Genomic DNA, 23,231 nt, shown 5'->3' with positions numbered 1-23,231 from the left:
AATTGTACACAGTATTCGAGGTGTGGTTGCTCCATGGGGCGATACAAAGGCATTATAACGTCCTCATTTTTGTTTTCCATTCCTTTCCTAATAATTCCTAACATTCTATTTGCTTTCTTCGCCAGCACTGCACACTGAGCAGAGGGTTTCTATGTATCAGCAACAATGACACCTAGATCCCGTTCCTGGTCGGTGACTCCTAATGTGGAACCTTGCAACATGTAAGTATAGTTCGGGTTCCTCTTTCTCACATCATGCATCACTTTGCACTTGCTCACATCAAAAGTTAATTTAGAATCTAAGAACACACTTAGGAGTTTAGATTTATTTTCTGTCTAGTGTTTCACCACTATCAAGTGCCATCTCGTTACTTGATATATTGAATTAAATTTAAGATATTAGTTCATATTAATAAAATATTTTTGATTTTATTTCTTTTCTTATGATTTGGACTTTAGAGTGCTATTCCTAATTAGTTGGCTGATTTATTGATTCCCTTACAAATGACATCGCGCACAGTTATCCTAAAATCATTTGGCCCTAGCATCCTTTAATCAAGCCAGATTAGATATTAGACAATCTGTTTTGGGGGTTTTTTTTCTCAATTTTGCTTCAGCACTTTGAAATAGTTTGCTGCACTATCTTAGGGATGACTTGAATTTTAAGAAATTCAAAATTGGATTTAATGAGCTCTTTTTGTAAGCCGCACTAAAAAGTGGCCCTCACTGTGGCCACTTTTAGAGGCCCCTTTTACAATGCTGTGGTAGAGGTACCGCAGCATAGGCGTGTGCCAATCTGGCAATACCGCACGCCCTTTATGGCGCCGGGGTAGCGCGAGAGCCCTTACCACCTCCTAAATAGGTGGCAGTAAGGGTTCCCCTGGGAAATGGCTGCACGGCAACTGTTTAACTTGCCGTACGGCCATTTCCTTTTTTTTTTTTTTTTAAAGAAAAGGCCTTTTACCCACCATGGTAAAAGGGGGGCCTCGGTGTGTGGCAAACCCGCGCGCTGCTACCTCTGCAGGGGTCCTTTTGCTGCAGTTTGGTATGGCAGTAAAATGACCGCATTTCTATTTTTTTTGTTAATGGCCACATGCTAATTTCTCAATTAATGCATGGCAATTACCACGGTAGCCTTTAAAGCTACCTTTTTAGTAGGCAATAAGGGCTCCCGGGCTAAATGGGCAGCGAGCAGCAATGTGCCCATGCTACCCGATTAGCACAGGGCACGCCTACTGTCCAGCCATTGACATGCCACCCACACTAAAACCCCCTATTTTTTAGCATGGGATTAGCATGCGCTGATGGCCACACTACCGCAGAACGCCTCAGCGCATCCCACAGCAGTGCTTTTTGGCTACGTGGTAAGCACGTGCTAGTGCCTACTGCAACTTAATAAAACGGCCCTTTTATTGGTTTGGCTTTTGGTTAAGATTTTAGGGGGGGGCCTTTTACTAAGCTGATAGCGTTTTTAGCACGTGCTTAAATGCTAGAGGCGCCCATAGGAATATATGAGTATCTCTAGCGTTTAGTGCACGCTTACTTTTTGTGTGTGCCAAAAACACTAGCACGGCTTAGTAAAACACCCCCTTAGCAAATCGGGGATTGTGGTGTAGGGTGTTGGTGGTGGGCTGTAGGCCCAAACCAAGATGTTATTATTATTTATGTTTATTATGTGAATTTTGGAATTTCTTTTTCTGTATTTAGAATGTATATCACTTTGATGTAACATTGGAATTTATGCCATTATTCTGTGGTATTTCGATAAGAAGTATAAAAGGGCAGAGACAGGATGAGCTCTGTGCTCCTTGTCTATCATCATCATCTTTATGTGTCTGTGATAGCTGATAGCTTCCATTTTCTCTCCTCTGGGAGGAGCTGGGAGAGTTTTTTTCTGTCTCTGATGTCAAACACAGCTGCCAGCTCAGAATATTATTTATATCTTTGTGTGGTCAAGCTGAGAAAGAGCTTTCTCCTCAATTTCTACTCTCGGAAGCATTGAAGCATCGCAACAGGCAGGCAGAGCTGGTCAGGGCTTCCCTGTGAAACATCTCGGTAGCCATTTGTAACCCAAGGATCACCAGTGCTTTCTGTCCTGGAAACAGCAAGAGTAAGTTTTCATTTCTTAATTAGTCTATCTGCCCTATAGTCTAAAACCTTTCTGGTCACCCTCACTGTGATGATCATTTGTTCCACTAAAAATATTCATTCAGTGGTGCAGCTGGCATGCCCTGGGCTAGTCCAGTCTTCCCATTAATGGGTTTCTTTAGTACCCTGCCACAACCCTGTGAGCAGCAGGAAAAGCTTGGTGATCAGGGTTGTTATTTATGTAGTTCTGCTAATGTATATGTGTGGGGGAGGGGAGGGAAGGATCATATTGTAAGGCCTTTTCCACATTAAAGCCGTTGTACATGCAAGAAAATGGCTTCTATAAAAACTGCCAAAAATGATCAGAGATGATAGTAGACTTAAACTACTCTGTGTTAACAGCAAATCAAAGTTCAAAAAATATACCTCACAAATAATTTTAAAAATATTGATAATTAAAAAAAAATCAGTTTTTTTCTCAAATAGAGGAAAATGGCCTCAGTAGTTTTAACTTACTGAAAACTAGTGATTTCTTAAGGTTTGTGGTATTTTCTTTCATCGGTCAAAAGCCCTCCTTCCATTATGTTACTTCTTACTGTTCCAGGACATGTGGGAACAGTTATATCCATCGACCAGCAGGTGGAGATTAAAAAAAAAACAACTGAGAGCCAGATGCACAAAGGTCCTGTTAAGGATCCGTCTGCGTTTCCAAATCAGTAAAAATTTACTGATTTAGAAACAGAGGGATTCACAAAGAAAATCACATGCAAATGAGATGCTCGTTGCTTTTGCGACCCAGCTCATTTGCATGCGATATGGGGGAAGTAAGCCGGTGAGCTGAGCATGCGCAGAACAGTCAATCGCTATGCGTGACTGCTCTGCGCATGCTACAGACGGCTCTCATACATGCAGACAAGCTGTGTGTATGATAGCAGTAGATTTACCCTTTTGGTTTTTTTGGCAAACACAAAAGCGCTTTTTTTGGATGGGCATACCTGTATTGCAGCTCCCTGCCTCCCGCTGCTGGGAAAAAGTGAGAAAAACCTCTCTGCCAGTGTTGCCAGGTGGAAAATTTTTTTCCCACCCAAACGAGCCCAAATCCAGCCCAAAACCCGCCCAAACTCAAACCCCACCCCTGACACCCCCACCCCCGCGTCATCACCCCCGCCCCCGCCGTCATCAACCCCGCCTCCCCCGTCACCGGCCCCGCCTCCCCCGTCACTGGCCCCGCCCAAAACGTCACTAACCCCGCCCAAAACGTCACTAACCCCGCCCCCCACGGCCGAAAAAACCGCCCGAAAAACCGCGGAAAAGAAAAAAAAGAAGCCCAAAAAACCGCGACCCGCCGCGGGCAAAAATTTCCTGCGGCGGGTCGCGGAAAACCGCCCAATTGGGCGGTAAAACCGCCCACCTGGCAACACTGCTCTCTGCTGCTCTCCGCTCTTCTGTGAGGAATCAGCAGCATCAGGGCTTGGTTCCACCCCCAGCTGTTCCTGCTGGTTCCTTCTATTGGCTGGCTGACATCCTAGAACGCCCATCTCCCAGAAGATGGACACTCATTGGCTGGCTGCTGTCCCAACTCCTCCTCCCTGCAGGACTTCCCTGATGACATCACTTTATAGCTGTGAACTGATTGGATCCAAACTTCCTGGTGTCCCCCTCCAGTAATGATGGGTGGGACATCCCAGGCTGGTACTGTCCAATTGGTATAGCCCCTCTCTGTGGAGGGGGACACCAGGAAGTTTGAATCTACTTGCGATAATGAAGAAACAGCAGGTCCACACCGCCCGTTAATATTTCCATGGTAAAGGTAGGGACTGCTTTTGTGCGTGGGGTCAGAAATGGTAGTGCATCGTATTTAGTGGTGTGCTGGAGCCGGCTCGCAAGAGCCGCTTGTTAAATTTACTGGCATCTTGCGAGCCGGTTGTTGTGCAGTGCGAGCCGGCTCGCCTCTGCTCCCCCGTTGCCCCGGTCGTCCATCATCTATCTGCCCTCTGCTCCCACCCCAACAGACCTGGTTTCCTTCCTGCGCCGCTGCTTGCCTTTAAAAATTTTATTTTCCCTCGAGGCGCACCGGTGTTGAAGCGAAGGCAGCAGGCTCAGCCTTCCGTTCCGTTCTCTTCCCTCACATCATGGCTCCGCCCTCGCACAAACAGGAAATACGTCCGAAGAGGGCGGAGCCATGATGCGAGGGAAGAGAACGGAATGGAAGGCTGGAACTCAGCTGAGCCTGCTGCCTTCGCTTCAACACCAGCGCGCCTCGAGGGAAAATAAAATTTTTAAAGGCAAGCAGCGGCGCAGGAAGGAAACCAGGTCTGTCGGGGTGGGAGCAGAGGGCAGATGGATGATGGACGACCGGGGCAGTGGGGGGGGGGGTGCTCGAAGAAGGCAGATGAAGGGGAGGAGGGCAGGGGGGAGACGAGGGTTGCTGGATATGGGTGGATCATGGAGGGGATGGCAGGGAGAGACGAGGGTTGCTGGACATGGGTGGGTGGATGGAGGGCAGGGGAGAGGAGGGTCGCTGGACATGGTGGATAGAGGGCAGGGGAGAGGAGGGTTGCTGGACATGGGTGGATGGAGGGCAGGGGAGAGGAGGGTTGCTGGACATGGTGGATGGAGGGCAGGGGAGAGGAGGGTTGCTGGACATGGGTGGATGGAGGGCAGGGGGAGGAGGGTTGCTGCTGGACATGGGTGCATGGAGGGCAGGGGGAGGAGGGTTGCTGCTGGACATGGGTGCATGGAGGGCAGGGGGCAGAGGAGGGGTGCTGGACATGGATGCAGGAGAGGGAAGGGAGAGAGAAGAAATGCTGGACATGGATAGAGGGGAGGGAAGAATGAGGAATGAGATGAGAAGAGGGAAAAGGAAGAGAGGAGAATAACTTGCACATGGATGGAGAAAATAGGCTGAAGCTGGATCCACTGGACAGTCAGGTCAGCTGAGGACCCAGCTTTTACTTACAGATGTAGGGCAAGAAATGAAGAAGAAAGGCGGAAAGTAAAGAAATAAATGGAAAGGAAGCCCTGGAAATGGAGTTAAGAGGACAGATAGCAACAGAATCGGATACTGGGCTGGCATGATCAGAAAAACAAAGTCACCAGACAACAAAGGTAGAAAAAATCATTTTATTTTCATTATAGTGTTTGGAATATGTCCACTTTGAGAATCAGGTGCTCAACATTAAAAGTTTATTTTTATTTACTTATTTATGGCATTTTATCCCACATTAAACATGAATTAGATTGCTCCCCCCAGGCTCTCTCCCCGGCTATAACCAGCTCTGCAATTTGGGGGGTGGGGGAGGGGTGGGCGCAGAGGTGGACCGGAGAGAGCCTGTTGTTAAACATTTACCAGCACACCACTGATCGTATTATAATAGTAACTAGTAAAAGAGACCCATTTTGAACAGAAAGGAAACGGGCGCTAGCAAGGTTCCAGGGCCCCCTCCCCCCTCCTCTTCTCCCCCTCACCTTTTTTATTTGACATAACTTAATACATTTCTTGATTAGCTTTCGAAGGTTGCCCTGCTTCTTTATCAGATCAGAATAAGTAAATGTTCGTAGATGACAGTATATATAAACATCAAAGCAATTCAGTGACAATCTAACAGGATGGGGGTGGATGGGTGAGAGACAGGTAGATAAGTGTATTATCTGTAATTTATCTTTAAAATCAAGTGCGATACTGGAAGATTGGAGAGTGGCTAATGTAATACTAATTTTTAAATAGGGTTTCGGAGGCAAACTGGGAAATTACAGACTAGTGAGCTTCATATTGGTGGTGGGCAAAATGGTAAGAGACTATTATAAAGAATAAAAGTACTGAACATAGGCATGGATTAATAGGACAAAGTTAGCATTGATTTAGCCAAGGGAAACCATGCCTCGCCGATCTGCTGTGTTTTTTGGAAGGGGTGAATGAACATTTGGATAAGGGTGAGATAGTTTATATTATCAGGCATATTTTCAAAGCACTTAGCCTCCCAAAGTTCCATAGAAACCTATGGAACTTAGCCTCCCAAAGTGCTTTGAAAATATGCCTCATTGTGTATCTGGATTTTCAGAAGGTTTTTGACAAAATACCTTATGAATGTCTCCTAAGGAAATTCAGAAGTCATGGCTTAGGAGACAGTGATCTATTGCGAATTAAGAACTGGTTATAAGACAGAAAAAATAAATTAGGCTTAAATGGTCAATATTTTCAATGGAGATGGGTAAAAGGTGGGGCTCTCCAGGGATCTCTGCTGGGATTTATGCTTTACCGGGGGAAAAGGTCTCATTTGTCACTGGGATCTGTTACTCAATAGTAACGTCTTGTCAGCCACTTCTCTCGGCCGTGTAATTGTCTCTCTTCCTTATCCGTGCTGTCCGCTTCCGACTCCACACTCGTCAGTGCAGTTCGCTCTCACCGCCACACAGTTCCGCTAGCAAGGCGGTGCAACACAGTTTAGCTTGCCAGTCTTTTTAAACAAAGTTCAGCTAGTCAGGCTTTCCAACACAGCCCTCTTCAGCAAGGCCACAAAACAGTTTAACTTAGCTAAGGCTTTAAACCCAGCACAGCTTAGCCAGACTTTCCCACAAAGTTCAGCTAGCCAAGCTTCCAAACACAGCCCTCTTCTGCAAGGCCTCCAAACAGTTCAGCTTAGCTAGGCTTTTTACACAGCACAGCCTAGCCCGGCTTTCCAACAAAGTTCAGCTAGCCAAGCTTCCAAGCACAGCCCTCTTCAGCAAGGCCTCAAAATAGTTCAGCTCAGCTAGACTCTTTACACAGCACAGCTTAGCCAGGCTTTAAAGATCCACCACCCTCATCTGTCAACACTTTACCTCTTGACATTCACCCGCCGGATCTCTCCTGACTATTATTCTTTCCTTGTTACTTTGGGCTCCTCTAGAAGTCACTCTTCTTCCCCAGCAACTTCCTCTACCACCTCCATTTCCTCTTCCACACCTTCTCCTCCTACTTGCTCCAACTTCTCCCATTCCATCCCCTCATTCTCCACCCTCTCCTCAGCTGATTCCATCTCCCAATCAGCCCACTCTCTTTCCTTCTCCTGCGGCTCAGGTACTCGTTTGTCCTCATCTCTCCTGTTCTTCCAGGCAATCTGAAATCTGTGTTCTCTACGCTCCTGCCTCCTCCCCTCCCGCAATGCATTCTGGGATCTGTAGTTTTTCCACTCTGGCTTTTCTCTCTCCCTCCCTGCATTCTGGGATCTGTGGTTTCTCTGATTCTCACAGTCTATAACATATGAAATCCCATATTGTGACTCAGATCATCATTGACCAAAAAATCCTTCCAACCTAAAAATGTGCTCTGTGCAATTTTTTGTTAAACTTTTTTTGTCCAATTTTAGCAGTGTCAGTGCTTTGTAAAATCTTAACAGAATTATCGGCAGTAAGGCATACAATACTCTAAAGCAGTATCACTTAACTGAAAGCTGTGGAGGAGTGGCCTAGTGGTTAGGGTGGTGGACTTTGGTCCTGGGGAACTGAGTTCAATTCCCACTTCAGGCACAGGCAGCTCCTTGTGACTCTGGGCAAATCACTTAACCCTCCATTGCCCCATGTAAGCCACATTGAGCCTGCCATGAGTGGGAAAGCACAGGGTACAAATGTAACAAAAAAAAGCTCAGCTGATTTTACAAAGCATTGAAACTGCTAAAATTGGACAAAAAATTGTTTGCACAAAGCACATTTTTAGGTAGGAGTTTTTTTTTTTTGTCAATGATGATCTGAGTCACAATAAGGGATTTCATATGTTATAGACATTACTATTGAGTAACAAATCCCAGTGACAAATGAGACCTTTTCCCCCAGTCATCACACATTCAAGTGAACAATAAATCCACTTTACAGTTGTGACTGCTGATAGTAGATAGTGGACTATTTGAGCCATTGCATATCTTTTAAGGGGATTTATGCTTTAAGCATATTTATAAATTACCTGGAGAATGAGCGAGACAATCAAATTTGCTGATGACACAAATTTATTCAAAGTTATTTAATTAAATGAGAATTGTGAGAAATTGCAAGAAGATCATACGAGTCTGGGAGACTGGGCATCCCAATGGCAAATGAAACTTAATGTGAGCAAGTGCAAAGTGATGCATGCAGGGAAGAGGAACCCAAACCATAGCTATGTGAGAAAGGTTTCACAGGAAAAGGATCTAAGTATCATTGTTGATGATACCTTGAGATCCTTTCCTCAGTGTGAAGCGGCTGCTGATAAGAAAGAGGAGGGATGGGATGGTATTGAGAGTACAGGTCAGCAGGGAGGAGAACATTGGAGCAATAAGAGACTGATGGGGTCACCGAAGGAATTACCAGAAAGCTCCTGGTCATCAAGGCCAAGATGAACCAGTCCTGGTTTTACTTCCTTTGCATTCAATTGGGATAGAACCAACCTATCTCTCTTTCCTCTCATTCCACCCTCCCAGAATTGAGCATTACTCCCTCTTTCCCATCCACCTGGTCACACATCCCGCTCTCTCTCATCTCTCCCCTACCACTCCAACAGTCTGGAATTTCCCTTCTAACCCCCTCCATGCCTTTTGCTGCTACCCACATCACTGCCCTACCACAGGGCCCTCAGCAGCAATGAAAAAAGCAGCGGTAATAAGCACCAGGAGCCTTTGAACCCATGAGCTAATGAGGACCCTGCCAGTCTTGTTCTTTCTGAAATGTTCCATATATGTCAGATGGGGTGGAACCAGCACGGCTTTCACAAGTACATAGGCTCAAAGGGAGGGGGTAAAGGACTGGGCCCTATAAAGTTTCGATGTTTCACCTTGTACTGTTTCGTGCAGCACTGATGTAACAGGTGCAGTGCTCACAGCAGTCTCTGATGTCCTCCAAACGTTGGTGTCCCCCTGCCATGGGTCCCACACTTACCAGGCTGTGCCGGCCCTTATGAAGCTCTTCCTCATAACGCAGTGGGACAGCTAATAAGAACCAGCTGTAAACAAAGACAAGTAGTCCAATTTTCTACCCATGTTAAACAAAAAGCAATAAAACCATTTCACTCTCAGTCAAAAAAGAACTGTTTAAACAGGTCATTTTTATTAAAAGAGAAAGTTCCAAGATTATATTAAAGTCTTATTTGTAACGCCATTGAATGAGTTGCATGACATATACAGGTCTCCAAGCAGAGCAAAATCTGCAGGTTAACAGTAAAGAGATCAACTCTCTACAAATAGCAATGATAGAGGAAGTGACAGATACATCATGATTACAATATTGCGATTGAATGCAAACTTTTAATACTGGAGTCTAGCTATGATAAATAAAAATTCTGAAATAACAGTGACTAAATTTCATCTAATATACATATATAAAACATTCTATCAACATCAGAATATTAAAAACCTCAAATATGTAATCAGTTATTGGAACAGAATAAGATCAATATAAAATACAAAATTAAGGGCAGCAGTTCATTAATGGATCAGTCCCTCAGTACCATCAAGCAGCACTGGGCTATTTTCATTCTCTTCATTTAGGTTCTCAGTTCTCTGCTCCTTGCTCTGTCCAGGCTCCTCTTCCTCGCTGGAGAGATGTCCTCTAGGTCCCTCTTCTGGGCTGTGGCTGATGTGGATGGGAATGGCTTTCTCTTTGGCAGCTGGCAGTGCCAGGCGTGGAGCCTCAATGTGCAGCTGTCCCTCTCTGGACAGGAAGCAGAGTACTGCCTCAGGATTCACATCTTCAGGGAGCTCAGCTTCTCTTTTCAGCTCTCTGTATTCATGCAAGCAGCTCCCATCCTCAGCCTGCCTTTTCTTTTCATGCTTTGCCATCACAATCAGCTTTCTTCCTTCTGTTTTCACCATCAGTTCCTCTGGAGAAAACTGACTGACGTCCAGTGACAGCTGAAATTTCTCTGCCTCTCCCCTTGGCATCTCACTCCTCAGCTGTGCAGCCTCCTTATCCAGGGATATTCTGTTTTCTGTAGGTTTCCTTCTGACCTCAGTCTCGTTAGACAGGAGCTGATGAGCCAGATTCACAAGGTGCTGTCTATTCTCCATCTTCTTCAGGTGACTGAACAGCTTCTCTTCCAGCTGCTGGCAGATGCTCAGGGTGTCAGGCACCTGCCAGAGTGGGCGCACTGTTCTCCTGCAGGCACACAGAGGGTTAAAGGAAGGCTGCAGTACTCTGAAGGACAGCATTTTCTTCAGATTTTCTCTCTGGCTTGGTGCGGCTCAGCTGTTGGAAATCCGCCTGCTTTAAAGATCTCAGTTTTCTTTGCTTCTCACTGACTCAGGGAGTCTAAGCTGCAGGTTTTATATTCTTTACTGAAGCTTCTGGGGACTTCCTGACACTTCTGGCTGCTCTCCGTATAAGGTGAAGAGGGGAGGTGTCTCTTTACACAAGATGAATAATATAAGAAGACACGTAAGAGAGAGGCGGAGCACCAATGGACTGAGAATCTGAGAGTGACATCATGAAGGGGCGTGGCCACATCTCTTTCTGTTGTCTGTACCGAGTTCTCGCAGTTTCTTTAATTTTAATTCCTATGGAATCCCTTGGAATTAGAAATAATCCCTGTGATAGGGAAATAATTACATCCTTCCCTGAATCGAATTTCAAGCTAATTGCATAGGTAATAGTAAACTTTGCAAGTCTGAAATTTCTTCCCTTAAATTAAAAGGTCCAGGTGTATTCATCTGCACATGCATATTTCATTGCATTTAGAAGAGTTTCCGCAAGTGTTCTTTCGGTGAGATTGGAAAATAAGGACCAGAGACTGCATTTTTAAGTCAACATGTCTTCCTTTTCTTAGAAAATGTGCTGTCATCTTTCATCTACTATGTTACTATGTATGTATGTCATCCCTTCATAATATGGCAACACAGTCTACACAAATTTATGTACAGAGGTTTATGAGTGTAAAGTTTTCAAAGTTTGGGGCTAAGACTTTGTCATAAAACAGAAAGTAAAAAAAAAATGCAGCCCTAAAACACTAGTAAAGCACCTATTAGTCTCTTTAAATATAACAAGTCCTAATAGTCCCGCTGAAATTTGTATAGTTTACGAAACAATTACAGGCAAATCAACATAAAACTAAACAATGGGGAAGAAAATAAACTGTAGAATAACTACTTAAACTTCAGGCCCTTTAGAACATATTAAAGAAAATCCTTCTGGTCATTTCAAGAGCTTTCTGGCAAAGTTGAGAACAACAGAGACTGACCAAGCTCCACCCGCTAGTGATGTCACCTGCAGCAATTCAGCAGCTTGGAGCTCCGCCCATGTACATTATTCATCGTGTGTAAAGAGACCCCTCCCCTCTTCACCTTATACGGAGAGCAGCCAGAAGTGTCAGGAAGTCCCCAGAAGCTTCAGTAAAGAATATAAAAGTTGCAACTGGGACTCCCTGAGTCAGTGAGAAGCAAAGAAATCTGAGATCCTTAAAGCAGGTGAATTCTCAACAGCTGAGCCGCACCAAGCCAGAGGGAAAAACAGAAGAAAATGCTGTCCTTCCGAGTCCTGCAGCCTTCCTTTGACACTCTGTGTGCCTGCAGAAAGCCGGTGCGCCTACTGTGGCCGGTGCCTGACACCCTGAGCATCTGTCAGCAGCTGGAGAAGGAGCTGTTCAGTAATTTGAAGGAGATGGAGAATAGACAGCACCTTGTGAATCTGGCTCATCAGCTCATGTCTAAGGAGACTGAGGGCAGAGGGAAGCCTGCAGAAAACAGAATGTCCCTGAATAAAGATACTGCACAGCTGAGGAGTGAGATACCAAGGGGAGAGGCAGAGAAATTTCAGCTGTCACTGGACGTCAGTCAGTTTTCTCCAGAGGAACTGATGGTGAAAACAGAAGGAAGAAAGGTGATTGTGATGGCAAAGCATGAAAAGAAAAGGCAGACTGAGGATGGGAGCTGCTTGCATGAATACCGAGAGCTGAAAAGAGAAGCTGAGCTCCCTGAAGATGTGAATCCTGAGGCAGTGCTCTGCGTCCTGTCCAGAGAGGGGCAGCTGCACATTGAGGCTCCACGCCTGGCACTGCCAGCTGCCAAAGAGAAAGGCATTCCCATCCACATCAGCCGCAGCCCAGAAGAGGGCCCTGGAGGACATCTCTCCAGCGAGGAAAAGGAGCCTGGAAAGGGCAAAGAGCAGAAGACTGAGAACCAAAATGAAGAGACTGAAAACAGCCCAGTGCTACCTGATGGCACTGAGGAACTAATCCATTAATGAACTGCTTTATATTTTACATTGTCTGAGATCATTCCACACTGTATCCTGAGGACTGTTTGATAAGAACAGTCCTCAAGCCGCATTGAGCCTGCCATGTGTGGGAAAGCGCGGGGTACAAATGTAATAAATAAACAAATAAGAGCACATATTTAAATGTTTTTTGACATAATATGACATGGATTAAAATGTGTATATTTTCTTAATAACATAATCATTGAGCTGTTGCGTGCACTCATTACATCTGTCACAAAAGGACCACAGGGTTTGTGGATAGTGTTTATATTTTCATAGATTGTCAGTGTTTCTATAGTTACGTTCGCAGAGAGTTGATCTTTTTTTCGGGGTGACAGTCAAGTCTATGGTGATTGGTGTTTTTGACGGCACTGACTTGCGGTAGAATTAAGTCTAGGTATGAGTGCCGGCACCTGTCTGGATATTGGCTGTGCATGTCCTGATGTTTGGTGACACCTAGACGTCTGGGTTCAACTAATATTCAGTGCCATAGCCAGAAATCTAACTGGGCATGGTAAAGACACCATTATATGGGTCTAGCATGCCCAGTTATCTACCTGAGCACTTAAATGTCTGTGATGCTCACAGCACTTCAATGTCCACCCTGATTGTACTCCAGCACCAGAGAATGCCCTGGTGGTCACTGTTAGTATTCGGTGGCACTATCCAATTGTCTCTGAATACCTGCAGTTGTGCTGGCCACTGCAATTTAACTGGATCAGAACCTGTCCTCCTTGTTTTAAATCATTCTGAACATTGGGTCCTTTGTTCTTTTTGGAGGTTTGGTTCTGGTTACAGATTTGTCTGTGAGTCACAACTTTCCATTCACACCTTTACCTGATTCATATAGTCTGTGTGTCATTAGTCTTATAAATGCTAGTTTGGTGAAAATTTTGTGCTTCTGAAGAATATTATAAAAAGATTTTTAAATAAAATTATTAAATTACACCTTTGAAATTAATGGTGTTTAGCATGTCATGATTGGTAAGATTTTTAATAAGACACATCACATGTATAAAACAGGGCTGGTTATAGTCAGTCTGTATTGGGCACCACTGTCAGGGATGAGTTTTGAAAAAAGAATGAGGTGTGAAGGAGAGGTTGTGTGCAAACGTCTTTCCACCCACTCTTTGGGGTATTGGCCTCTGGATTATCTACGTGAGTCTCTCTGTTCCTCCCTCCTAGCCCATTCCCAGCAGTGTCTCTTTCACCCTCCAGACCTCTGAGCCTCTCTCTCCCTCCTCCCTGTAGCCATTTTCACCAGTGTTTCTGTCCCTTCCAAACTGTACCCATATCCTCTGTTTTTCTGTCACCTTAGCCAGTGCTGGGTATTCAGCAGTACTATCTGGATAGTGCCATTGAATATTCTTACAGACCACTCAGGCAGTCTCCAAATATGGGTGGAGCAAGAGTGGAACCACTTGCACCAGTGGAAAAGTGGTGCAAATGCCCTGCACCTAAATTTACAAATGGAGTATGTAATTACATGGGTAACGCAAAACCACGCCCCTGATCCACCCCAAAATGTCCATGACCCTTCCATTTCCATGTCCCCTTTTATGGACCATGTGAAAATTGAAGCTGTGAATCCCTTGCCTAAATTTACGTGCATTAATCCCAATTAAATCTAAGTAGTGGAACACACTACCAAAAGCCGTGAAAACAACATATGACCACCTAAACTTCAGAAAATCACTAAAAACTAACCTATTCAAAAAGGCTAATGATCCAACTTAAATGCCTGAACCCTTCTACACAAGGAACTCACGCTAGTAAAGGACATAACGCAACTCTTCCTCTCTATGATTCCCAATTGTGTCTGTAACACATGAACCTTGTTCTACCATAACACCATTTTGTATTTGTTCTTACCGACTTGGTGAATGCCTTACGGTACTATGTAAGCCACATTGAGCCTGCTAATAGGTGGGAAAATGTGAGATACAAATGTAACAAATAAATAATTAACTGCATGTTAGAAAGCCTATTATTGGCTTTAATTGGCTCACTGTTCTATTAAATTGCATGCACAAATAAAGGCTGCACCTAAATTTCAAAACAATTTTTAGTGACCTTTATAGAATCAGGGAGAAAAAGTATATTTTTTGGGATATACTATTAATTAAATTAAGATTTAAAATCTGTTTAAAATATGGAGTGGAGAATATTTAGACCTGTGATGGAATGCTGTAACCCCCATGAATTTTGAGGGTTGTCTTAGGTCTTTTTTCTCCATTTTTAAATTGAAGTGAGGTTACACAGTTAATAATTTTGACCGGTGAGCCTGCTTGTGAATATTTGAATAAGAAACATTCCATATCATCATGCTGATCAATCCATAGACTGGTGGGTTGTGTCCATCTACCAGCAGGTGGAGATAGAGAGCAATCCTTTTGCCTCCCTATATGTGGTCATGTGCTGCCGGAAACTCCTCAGTATGTTCTCTATCTCAGCAGGTGGTGGTCACACACAGCAGCAGCTCTGGCTAGGTCTCCAAGCCTAATTCTTAGGTTTTGTTGAGTACCTGGGGTTGAGGGCTCTTCTTGAGCAAGTGCAAACCTGGTGGTGCCAGGTCCCTCCTTGTCTCCCCCTTCCCGCTGGCTCCGTTAAAAAAAAAAAAAATTTTTTGGGACGTCCTTTAAGGGCGTTTCTTTCAACGTTTATATCAGCGTTTGTTGCAGCTGCTCACTGGGACACCAGCTCGTTACAGCTCGGAGCAAGAAGCAGGTAATTTTACCTTTTTATAGCGGGCAGGGGGTTCCCCATTCGGTCTCCACGTGGCTTATGGCGTCGGAGGGCGAGGGCGCGAGGATTCGCTCCCCGGACCGCGTGTGTGCGTCTAGTGGGGATGCGGGGGTTTCAAAGCCTGAATCGCCTTTGTTGGGCATCAGTTTGGAGTCCGGTCAGTGTCCCGGTTCTTCCTCCGGTGCGGCGGTTTTTCCCGCCATAAGCACCCATCCCCCACTGCTCGCCCACTCCATGTTGGCCGGCCACTCTGCTCGGACGGCTTCTTCTTGGGCCGCCCTCGAGCTGGGAGACATTAATGCTATGGTCGCCCTTGATTCGGGCGACGGCAAGAAAGCGGCGAAAGTTAAGCGCCGTTCTTCCCGCGCGGCTCCTCGGAGTTTTGGATGCGCAGCATGTTTCTCCCCCGCTCTTGCGAGCGCCGGTTGAGGGTGCGTCTAGGGCCGTGGCCCAGGCGGCAGAAGTGCACAGTCTAGGAGGATTCTCCCCTGAGTTCATTTTGCTGCTGCATCAGGCTTTTCTTATGATAAACGCTGCCCCGGCTCCCCCCTCTGATCTAGGGGCTGAGGCCTCCGGAAACAAACGCCCTCGGGTGGACTTCCAGGCCCTAGAGGACTGGGTCTCCTCTGATGTAGATGAGGGCAGCGTATCTGAATTCTCCCAACGGTCCTTTGGGGATTCCTTGGAGGAGACGGATTCCCGCTCGTATGGAGCGGATGACCCCTCTGCAGCACGGATCTTTCGCTCAGAGGATTTGCCCAACCTGTTAGTGCAGGCCATGAGCATTTTGAAGAGTTTCTCTCCGGAGGACGTCTCTCCCTCAGCCTCTGTTGGCTCTGCCATTATGCGGGGGACTAAGCGCCCGCCTAGAACCTTCCACGTGCATGAAGCCATGCACACCTTGATTTCGGCTCAATGGGATTTCCCAGAAGCGAGCCTTAAAGTGGCTAGGGCTATGTCCCGCCTCTATCCTCTGCCTGAAGGTGAACGGGAGGCCTTTCTTGGGCCTACCATGGATTCTTTAATCACTGCGGTGACTAAGAAAACGGCGTTGCCGGTGGAAGGTGGCACGGCTCTAAAGGACGCCCAAGACAGGAGTTTGGAGGCGGCTTTAAAGTCATCCTTCGAGGCAGCTGCTTTAAGTTTACAGGCCTCAATTTGTGGCTTCTATGTGGCCAGGGCGTGCCTGACGCTTGCACAGCGGGCTTCCCCCTCGGATCCTTCCTTGAGGGCTGATTGGCTAGCCGTGGAATCGGGCTTGGCCTACTTGGCAGGCTGGCTGTATGATGTCTTGAGAGCCTCGGCTAAAGGTATGGCTCAGACAGTCTCTGCACGGCGGTGGCTTTGGCTGAAGCATTGGTCTGCTGACCACGCCTCTAAGTCTCGCCTGGCTAAGTTGCCTTTTAAAGGCAAGCTGCTCTTTGGGGTCGAGCTGGACAAGATTGTGACCGATCTCGGCACATCTAAGGGCAAGAGGTTACCGGAGGTCAGGGCTCGGGCCAATGGTGCCCGCCCCAGTTCCTCCAAAGGACGGTTTCAGGAAGCCCGTCGGTACTGCCCGGGCAAGTCGAGCTCCTCTGCCCCCTCTTCCATCAAAAGGAATTTCTCCCCTAAGCAGCATTCCTTTCGCAGAGACCGCCGTCCTGGAGGTGCCTCCTCCGGTCCTCCCCCAGGGTCTCGTACCCAATGACGGGGCGCTGGTCCATGACCCAGAGCAGATTGGAGGATGCCTATCCTCGTTTCTGGGCGAGTGGACCAGGGTAACTTCAGACGCTTGAGTGCTGGAAGTCATCAGAGACGACTACAAGCTAGAGTTTTGCCGACCCTTAAGAATCGGGTTTGTGCACTCTCCCTGCAAGTCTCCGGTCAAGCTGTGGCAGTGCAGCAGACTTTGGACAATCTGATCCGCCTGGGTGCGGTCGTTCCGGTGCCAGAAGGTCACCCTGGCAAGGGACGTTACTCCATTTACTTTGTGGTACCTAAGAAAGGAGGTTTTGTCCGGCCTATCCTCGACCTCAAAGGGGTCAATCGGGCCTTGGAAGTTCGGCACTTCCGGATGGAGACTCTCCGCTCTGTTATAGCGGCAGTGAAGGCAGGGGAGTTCCTGGCATCCTTGGACATCAAGGAAGCTTACTTGCATATTCCCATCTGGCCTCCTCATCAACGCTTTCCGCGTTTTGCAGTTCTGAGGACACTCCCAGTTCAGAGCCCTCCCTTTCGGGTTGGCTACTGCTCCGCGGACCTTCTCCAAGTTATGGTGGTCATCGCGGTCTTCCTACGCAAGAAAGGAGTACAAGTCCATCCTTATCTTGATGACTGGTTGATCCGAGCCCCCGAGTGCGGCAGAGCTTCAGACCGGGTGATTGCTCTTTTGAGCTCCCTGAGGTGGATCATCAACTGGGAGAAAAGCCAGCTGCGCCCGACTCAGTCCCTGGAGTATCTGGGAGTTCGATTCGACCCCCAAGTGGGCAGAGTGTTCCTGCCAATCGGATTGTCAAGCTTCAGGCTCAGGTGGACAAGTTCCTAGCAGCCTCTTCTCTTCGGGCTCGGGACTATGGGCAGCTGTTGGGCTCTATGACGGCCATGATGGAAGTAGTGCCCTGGGTCAGGGCCCATATGAGACCTATACAGCTCTCTCTGCTGCAGCGATGGACTCCAGCTTCGGAGGATTACGCTGTGCGCCTTCCCTTGGATCCAGCGCTGAGCTGGTGGCTGAGGCCAGACAAGCTGTCCGCAGGAATGCCTCTTGTGACCCCGGAGTGGGTTTTCGTCACAGCGGATGCCTCTTTGTGGGGCTGGGGAGCCCACTGCTTGGGAAGGACAGCGCAGGGGCTCTGGTCCCTTGCAGAGGCAGAGTGGTCTATTAACCTCCCGGAACTCAGAGCCATTCGGTTGGCGCCTTTGGAGTTTCTCCCAGGCCTGGCGCTGAAGCCAGTACGGGTCCTGTCGGACAATGCCACGGCTGTGGCCTATGTCAATCACCGGGGAGGTACCAGGAGCGCCCCTCTAGCCAAGGAGGCCATGAAGCTATGCCTGTGGGCAGAAGCAAACCTGGAACAGCTGTCGGCGGCCCACATTGCGGAAGTCATGAATATTGCTCAGGCGTTCTTGGACATCATGAAGCGCTGGGGCCAGCCGAGCCTAGATTTGATGGCGTCTTCAGCCAATTGCCAAGTGCCGCGCTTCTTCAGCAGAGGACAGGACCCTCGATCTCTGGGAGTAGATGCTCTTCTCCCACAGTGGCCGACACAGGAGCTCCTCTTTGTGTTCCCGCCTTGGCCCATGTTGGGCAGGGTGCTAGGCCGGGTGGCAAAACATCCGGGCCGGATAATCCTGGTGAGTCCGGATTGGCCCAGACGTCCCTGGTATGCGGACTTGATCAGGCTCTCAGTGGACGGACCTCTGCAGATGCCAGCGGAGCGGGACCTGTTGCATCAGGGTCCCGTGGTGATGGAGGATCCCTTCCCCTTTGGTCTTACGGCCTGGCTATTGAGCGGCAGCGTCGGAGCAAGCAGAGCTTCTCAGACAAGGTAATCGCCACTATGCTGAGAGCGAGGAAGCGCTGTACTTCTACTGATTACGCCAGGGTTTGGCGTACCTTTGCATCGTGGTGTGAGGCAGGCTCACTTTCTCCCTTCACTGCTCCAATTTCATCAGTGTTGGCGTTCCTGCAAGAAGATCTGGAAAAAGGCCTGTCGCTCAGTTCCCTTAAGGTCCAGGTAGTGGCTCTTGCTTGCTTCAGGGGTCACCTGAAGGGTGTTTCCCTGGCATTGCAGCCAGATGTGGTGCGCTTTCTCAAGAGAGTTATTCACCTGCGCCCTCCTCTGCACGCAGTGGTACCTGTGTGGAATCTCGATCTGGTGCTAAGAGCCTTGCAGAAGCCGCCTTGTGAACCCTTGTCGAGGGCATCTCTGAAAGAACTGACATTGAAAGCAGTCTTTTGGTGGCTATCACTTCAGCCAGAAGAGTTTCCGAGCTCCAGGCGCTATCATGTCGAGAGCCCTTTCTGCAGTTCACTGAGGCAGGAGTGTCTATTCGCACAGTGCCTTCCTTCCTGCCCAAGATTGGTCCTCGCTTCCATGTGAATCAGCAGCTCTGTCTACCCTCCTTTCGTAGGGAGGACTACCCAGAGGAGTACTCTGCTCTCAAATATTTAGATGTGAGACGAGTCATCATCTGATACTTGGAAGTGACCAATGATTCCGGAAGTCGGATCATCTGTTTGTGCTGTTCGCAGGTCCTCGTAAGGGTCTGCAGGCTGCCAAGCCTACAGTGGCACGATGGGTCAAGGAACCCATTGCAGTGGCTTATGTGGCCGCAGGGAAGGTGCCGCTTATCCAGCTGAAGGCTCACTCCACTAGAGCACAGGCGGCCTCGATGGCAGAGACCGAGTCCGTCTCCTTGGAAGAGATTTGTAGGGCGACAACTTGGGCATCGGCTCATACCTTCTCCAGACATTACCGCTTGACTGTGGCTGCTCGGGTGGAGGCCCAGTTTGGAGCTTCAGTGTTGCGGTCAGGGATTTCTATGTCATAAGTACATAAGTACATAAGTAGTGCCATACTGGGAAAGACCAAAGGTCCATCTAGCCCAGCATCCTGTCACCGACAGTGGCCAATCCAGGTCAAGGGCACCTGGCACGCTCCCCAAACGTAAAAACATTCCAGACAAGTTGTACCTAAAAATGAGGAATTTTTCCAGTCCATTTAATACTGCTTCGATACATCCCACCAGTCTATGGATTGATCAGCATGATGATATGGAAGGTAAAATTATGTATCATACCTGATAATTTTCTTTCCATTAATCATAGCTGATCAATCCATAGCCCCTCCCAGATATCTGTACTGTTTATATTCTGGTTGCATTTCAGGTTCAAGTTTAGTCTTCAGTTCCTATTCAGGAGGACTTTGTGTTCAAGTTTTTTCAATTGGATTCTTCAGGAGTTGAGACGATTTTGTGTTACAGTGAGCTGCTGCATTCCTCTCCCCTCCGTTTTTCGGGGCTGGATTGAGACCTAAACTCTGCCGGCGCTCCCTCCCGCTTCGTGCGGCTGTAGGGCAGCTTTGTACCCCTCCCGCTTCGGCGGTGTTAGGGTCAGTCAGCTCCTCCCGCGGTTGCGGTTGCAGGATAAGCCAGATCCCCCCACATCGGCGGGTGTGGTGTCCCTCCCCTGCTCCGCGGGGATGAGCTGGACGGATTCCCCTCCCCCACTTGTGTGGGGATGAGCTGGGTTAATTCCCCTCCCCCGTTTCGGCGGTGGTGAGCTGGGCAGAGTGTCCCTTTGTGGGTGTAATTCTCTAAGTGCTGAGTCCTGCGGATGGAGCTTTGATATCGACATACTGAGGAGTTTCCGGCAGCACATGACCACATATAGGGAGGCAAAAGGATTGCTCTCTATCTCCACCTGCTGGTAGATGGACACAACCCACCAGTCTATGGATTGATCAGCTATGATTAATGGAAAGAAAATTATCAGGTATGATACATAATTTTACCTTTTGGTTTATGATTTTCAGAGGATATGTTTCTTGCTCTTATGGTAATTGATTTTAATTACCCCAGTGTTGACTGGATAATATAAAATCAGGGCATGCTAGAGAAGTCAAGTTCCTACGTAAAAGAAAGGACTGCTTAATGGAGCAGCTGGATCTGAACCAAAAAAGTGGGAACAATTCTAGATCTAATCCTCAGCGGAGCACCATGACTTCGTTCAAGAAGTAACGGGACTGGTGCCACTTGGCAACTGTGATTGTAACACAGGGATCCTTTTACTAAGGTGGGCTAAATGCTAAGAAGCCCATAGGAATAAAATGTGCTTCTTACCGCCAGCTCAGGTATTTATTTTATTTGTTGGGGGTTGCTGGTGCAGGGGAGGGGCAGAAAGTGCATGGGGGGAGGGGAAAAGGAATTGTGTGCCCACTCACTTTGGGCTCATGCCCACCCAAAATACTATGTCTGGCTATGCCACCATTAAAGATAAACATTCTGACAGGAACACCCTCTTATCAAATGAAGAGACATTTTTCATAGAGAAATATTCTATTAAATAACTTGCCACACAAGAACCTTTATCAGGGAAATCCTGGATCCTGCAACATTCCAGTGAATCCCCCCATCCAAAGGAGCCTGTTTTTTCCCCTTCTCTGCACTTTCTGTTCCCTTATGCTCCTGCTTTACCTTCTTTCCCCTTATCTAACTTTCTCTCTTCGTGTCCTCTTCCCTTCTCTATGTTTATATTCTCTTCTTTCTTTTCCCAGGACTGTCGGAAGGAGCGCATCCTATCTTAGTGTCCTAACTGTGCTGCAGTAACACTTCGCCTTTCCATGAGACGCTCTTCCGTATACCAAAGAACTACTTATTCCATTTCACCACCACGCCAGCTGCTTCCTGCCACGATGGGAGTGCTTTCTGGCATGGACAAGATCACACCATCCCTCTACCTCAGTAATGCTACTTCTGCTCGCAATCGCAACATAATAGCTGCAAAGCACATCACCTGCATCATTAATGCTAGCATGGATGTGCAGCGCCCAACCTTGTCTGGGGTGGACTACATACGTGTGCCTGTGGCTGATCTTCCCCATGTCCGCCTCTCTGATTACTTTGACATGGTGGCAGATCGCATCCGGTTAGTGGAACGACGCAATGGGAGAACACTGGTGCACTGCGTGGCGGGCGTGAGCCGCTCGGCCACCCTCTGTATTGCATATCTGATGAAGTATGAGGGCATCAGTCTAAGGGAGGCCCACAACTGGGTGAAGTCTCGCCGCCCCACGATCCGCCCCAATGCTGGCTTCTGGCACCAACTGATAGCCTATGAGAAGAAGCTTTTTGGGAAGAATAGTGTCAAAATAGAGGGCTCAGCACTCGGGGTCCTACCAGTGGAGACGGGGAAGTACAGGAGAGACTGTAACTGTGCGTCCTGGTAGAGTGGAGAGTGATTTTAAGACAATTGAGTAGTATCTTCTACTGCCTGCCACAGTCCAATTACAGAATTTGTATACAGTAATTCTTGGCAACTGTATTAGCCTTTTAAAAAAATATATTATTATTGTGGATAAGAAGAGCCGCTGAGATGAACATTTCTTTCCCTTTAGGTGGGACTGCAGGAGCCCTGTGCTTCCAGGGGAAGTGAAGAAGCAAAACTGTACCTATTGTGTTCTGAGAAGTGTTTACCAGAAGTGTATGAGGGAGTTCTCATGAGGGTGGATGTATCAGAGATGCTTTACAGTTAATCAGCACTTCTCTCCGTTATTAGTACTCCCTATCTCTTCAAAAGCTAAGCAAAAGAGGACCCTGCAGACCTTCTGCTACAGTAGACCCCCTAGGACAATGGACAGGTCGGGTATTCAGGATATCGCTAATGAAGATGGTATGCTTGTAAATCTATCTCATACATATTGATCAATTTTATTATGGGACTATTAACAAATTTTGTATCTCTTTATAATAACATATACTCGTTTAATTAATCCTAATTAACACATTTATTACTCAACACTCTTCACGATACGTTCTCACAGAGGGGTTAAACATTGAAAGTTCCAACAACAACTACACACTAACAGTGAACATATTTCAGATTTTAGATTACATCTCCTAATCCACACATAGGATGATTAGAACCATTTTTTCAAAATGTCCATAAACATCAGTCCATTTACTGATCCCAATTGATCTCTTATAGGGATATTCACTGTTGATCAGATGTCCATAGCACTTTAACCGAACAATTAAATCGTCACACCAGTATATTCATCCAGTGTTAAATCAATGTCCCAAGGTAATTTTTATCCCCTATTGAGATAGCATACATATTAACCAGGGATATCCTGAAAACCTGATCTGTTGGCAGCCCTTGAAGACTGGGAGTGAATACCACTGCCCTAGGCCTACGCCATAAGCAAGATAGATCGTACTGGGCTGGAGCAGGCTTTGATGGCAACTCCTGTAGTTAGGAAGTGAAACCAGTGCTAGGCAGACTTCTATGGTCTCCTTTGAAAATGACAGGATCAGGATCAAAAATACATATTTTATGCAACACATAAATATGAATGATATGATATGAATGTCAGTGCTGCGTATGTCAGTGGGGGAGGGGAAGGCCTTTAAAGTTGAATTTAGAGAGTAAAATGTTGTTGGTAATATTGCTGGATTGTTGGTTTAACCATGATTTGATAGTGAAATATGACTATTGGGCAG

At 47.1% G+C, this 23,231-nt stretch overlaps 3 protein-coding genes across 3 annotated transcripts; 2 read left to right on the top strand and 1 right to left on the bottom strand.

Moving 5' to 3' along the window:
* The first annotated feature begins 1,967 nt into the window (after nt 1-1,967).
* Nucleotides 1,968-22,551, top strand: LOC115456697 (dual specificity protein phosphatase 18-like). Its single transcript, XM_030185946.1, has 2 exons — nt 1,968-2,109; nt 21,287-22,551. The coding sequence occupies exon 2, from the start codon at nt 21,353-21,355 to the stop codon at nt 21,956-21,958; it is 606 nt and encodes a 201-aa protein (XP_030041806.1). The 5' UTR covers nt 1,968-2,109; nt 21,287-21,352; the 3' UTR covers nt 21,959-22,551.
* LOC115456683 (heat shock protein 30C-like) lies at nt 9,139-10,392 on the bottom strand. Its single transcript, XM_030185922.1, has one exon. It carries the CDS (start codon nt 10,238-10,240, stop codon nt 9,518-9,520), a length of 723 nt encoding a protein of 240 aa, XP_030041782.1. The 5' UTR covers nt 10,241-10,392; the 3' UTR covers nt 9,139-9,517.
* On the top strand, nt 11,196-13,182 carry LOC115456690 (heat shock protein 30C-like). The gene has a single exon (XM_030185934.1). The coding sequence runs from the start codon at nt 11,544-11,546 to the stop codon at nt 12,264-12,266; it is 723 nt and encodes a 240-aa protein (XP_030041794.1). The 5' UTR covers nt 11,196-11,543; the 3' UTR covers nt 12,267-13,182.
* Nucleotides 22,552-23,231: the final 680 nt, after the last annotated feature.

The sequence above is a fragment of the Microcaecilia unicolor genome, chromosome 1 (assembly GCF_901765095.1).
Source record: "Microcaecilia unicolor chromosome 1, aMicUni1.1, whole genome shotgun sequence".
NCBI lineage: Eukaryota > Metazoa > Chordata > Amphibia > Gymnophiona > Siphonopidae > Microcaecilia > Microcaecilia unicolor.
Note: the sequence above shows the minus strand (reverse complement) of the source record. Positions and strands in the feature narration are given on the sequence as shown.

Excerpts from the sequence above, each read along its gene's own strand:
- LOC115456683 (XM_030185922.1), bottom strand. The coding sequence starts at position 10,240 with ATGCTGTCCTTCAGAGTACTGCAGCCTTCCTTTAACCCTCTGTGTGCC.
- LOC115456690 (XM_030185934.1), top strand. The coding sequence starts at position 11,544 with ATGCTGTCCTTCCGAGTCCTGCAGCCTTCCTTTGACACTCTGTGTGCC.
- LOC115456697 (XM_030185946.1), top strand. The coding sequence starts at position 21,353 with ATGAGACGCTCTTCCGTATACCAAAGAACTACTTATTCCATTTCACCA.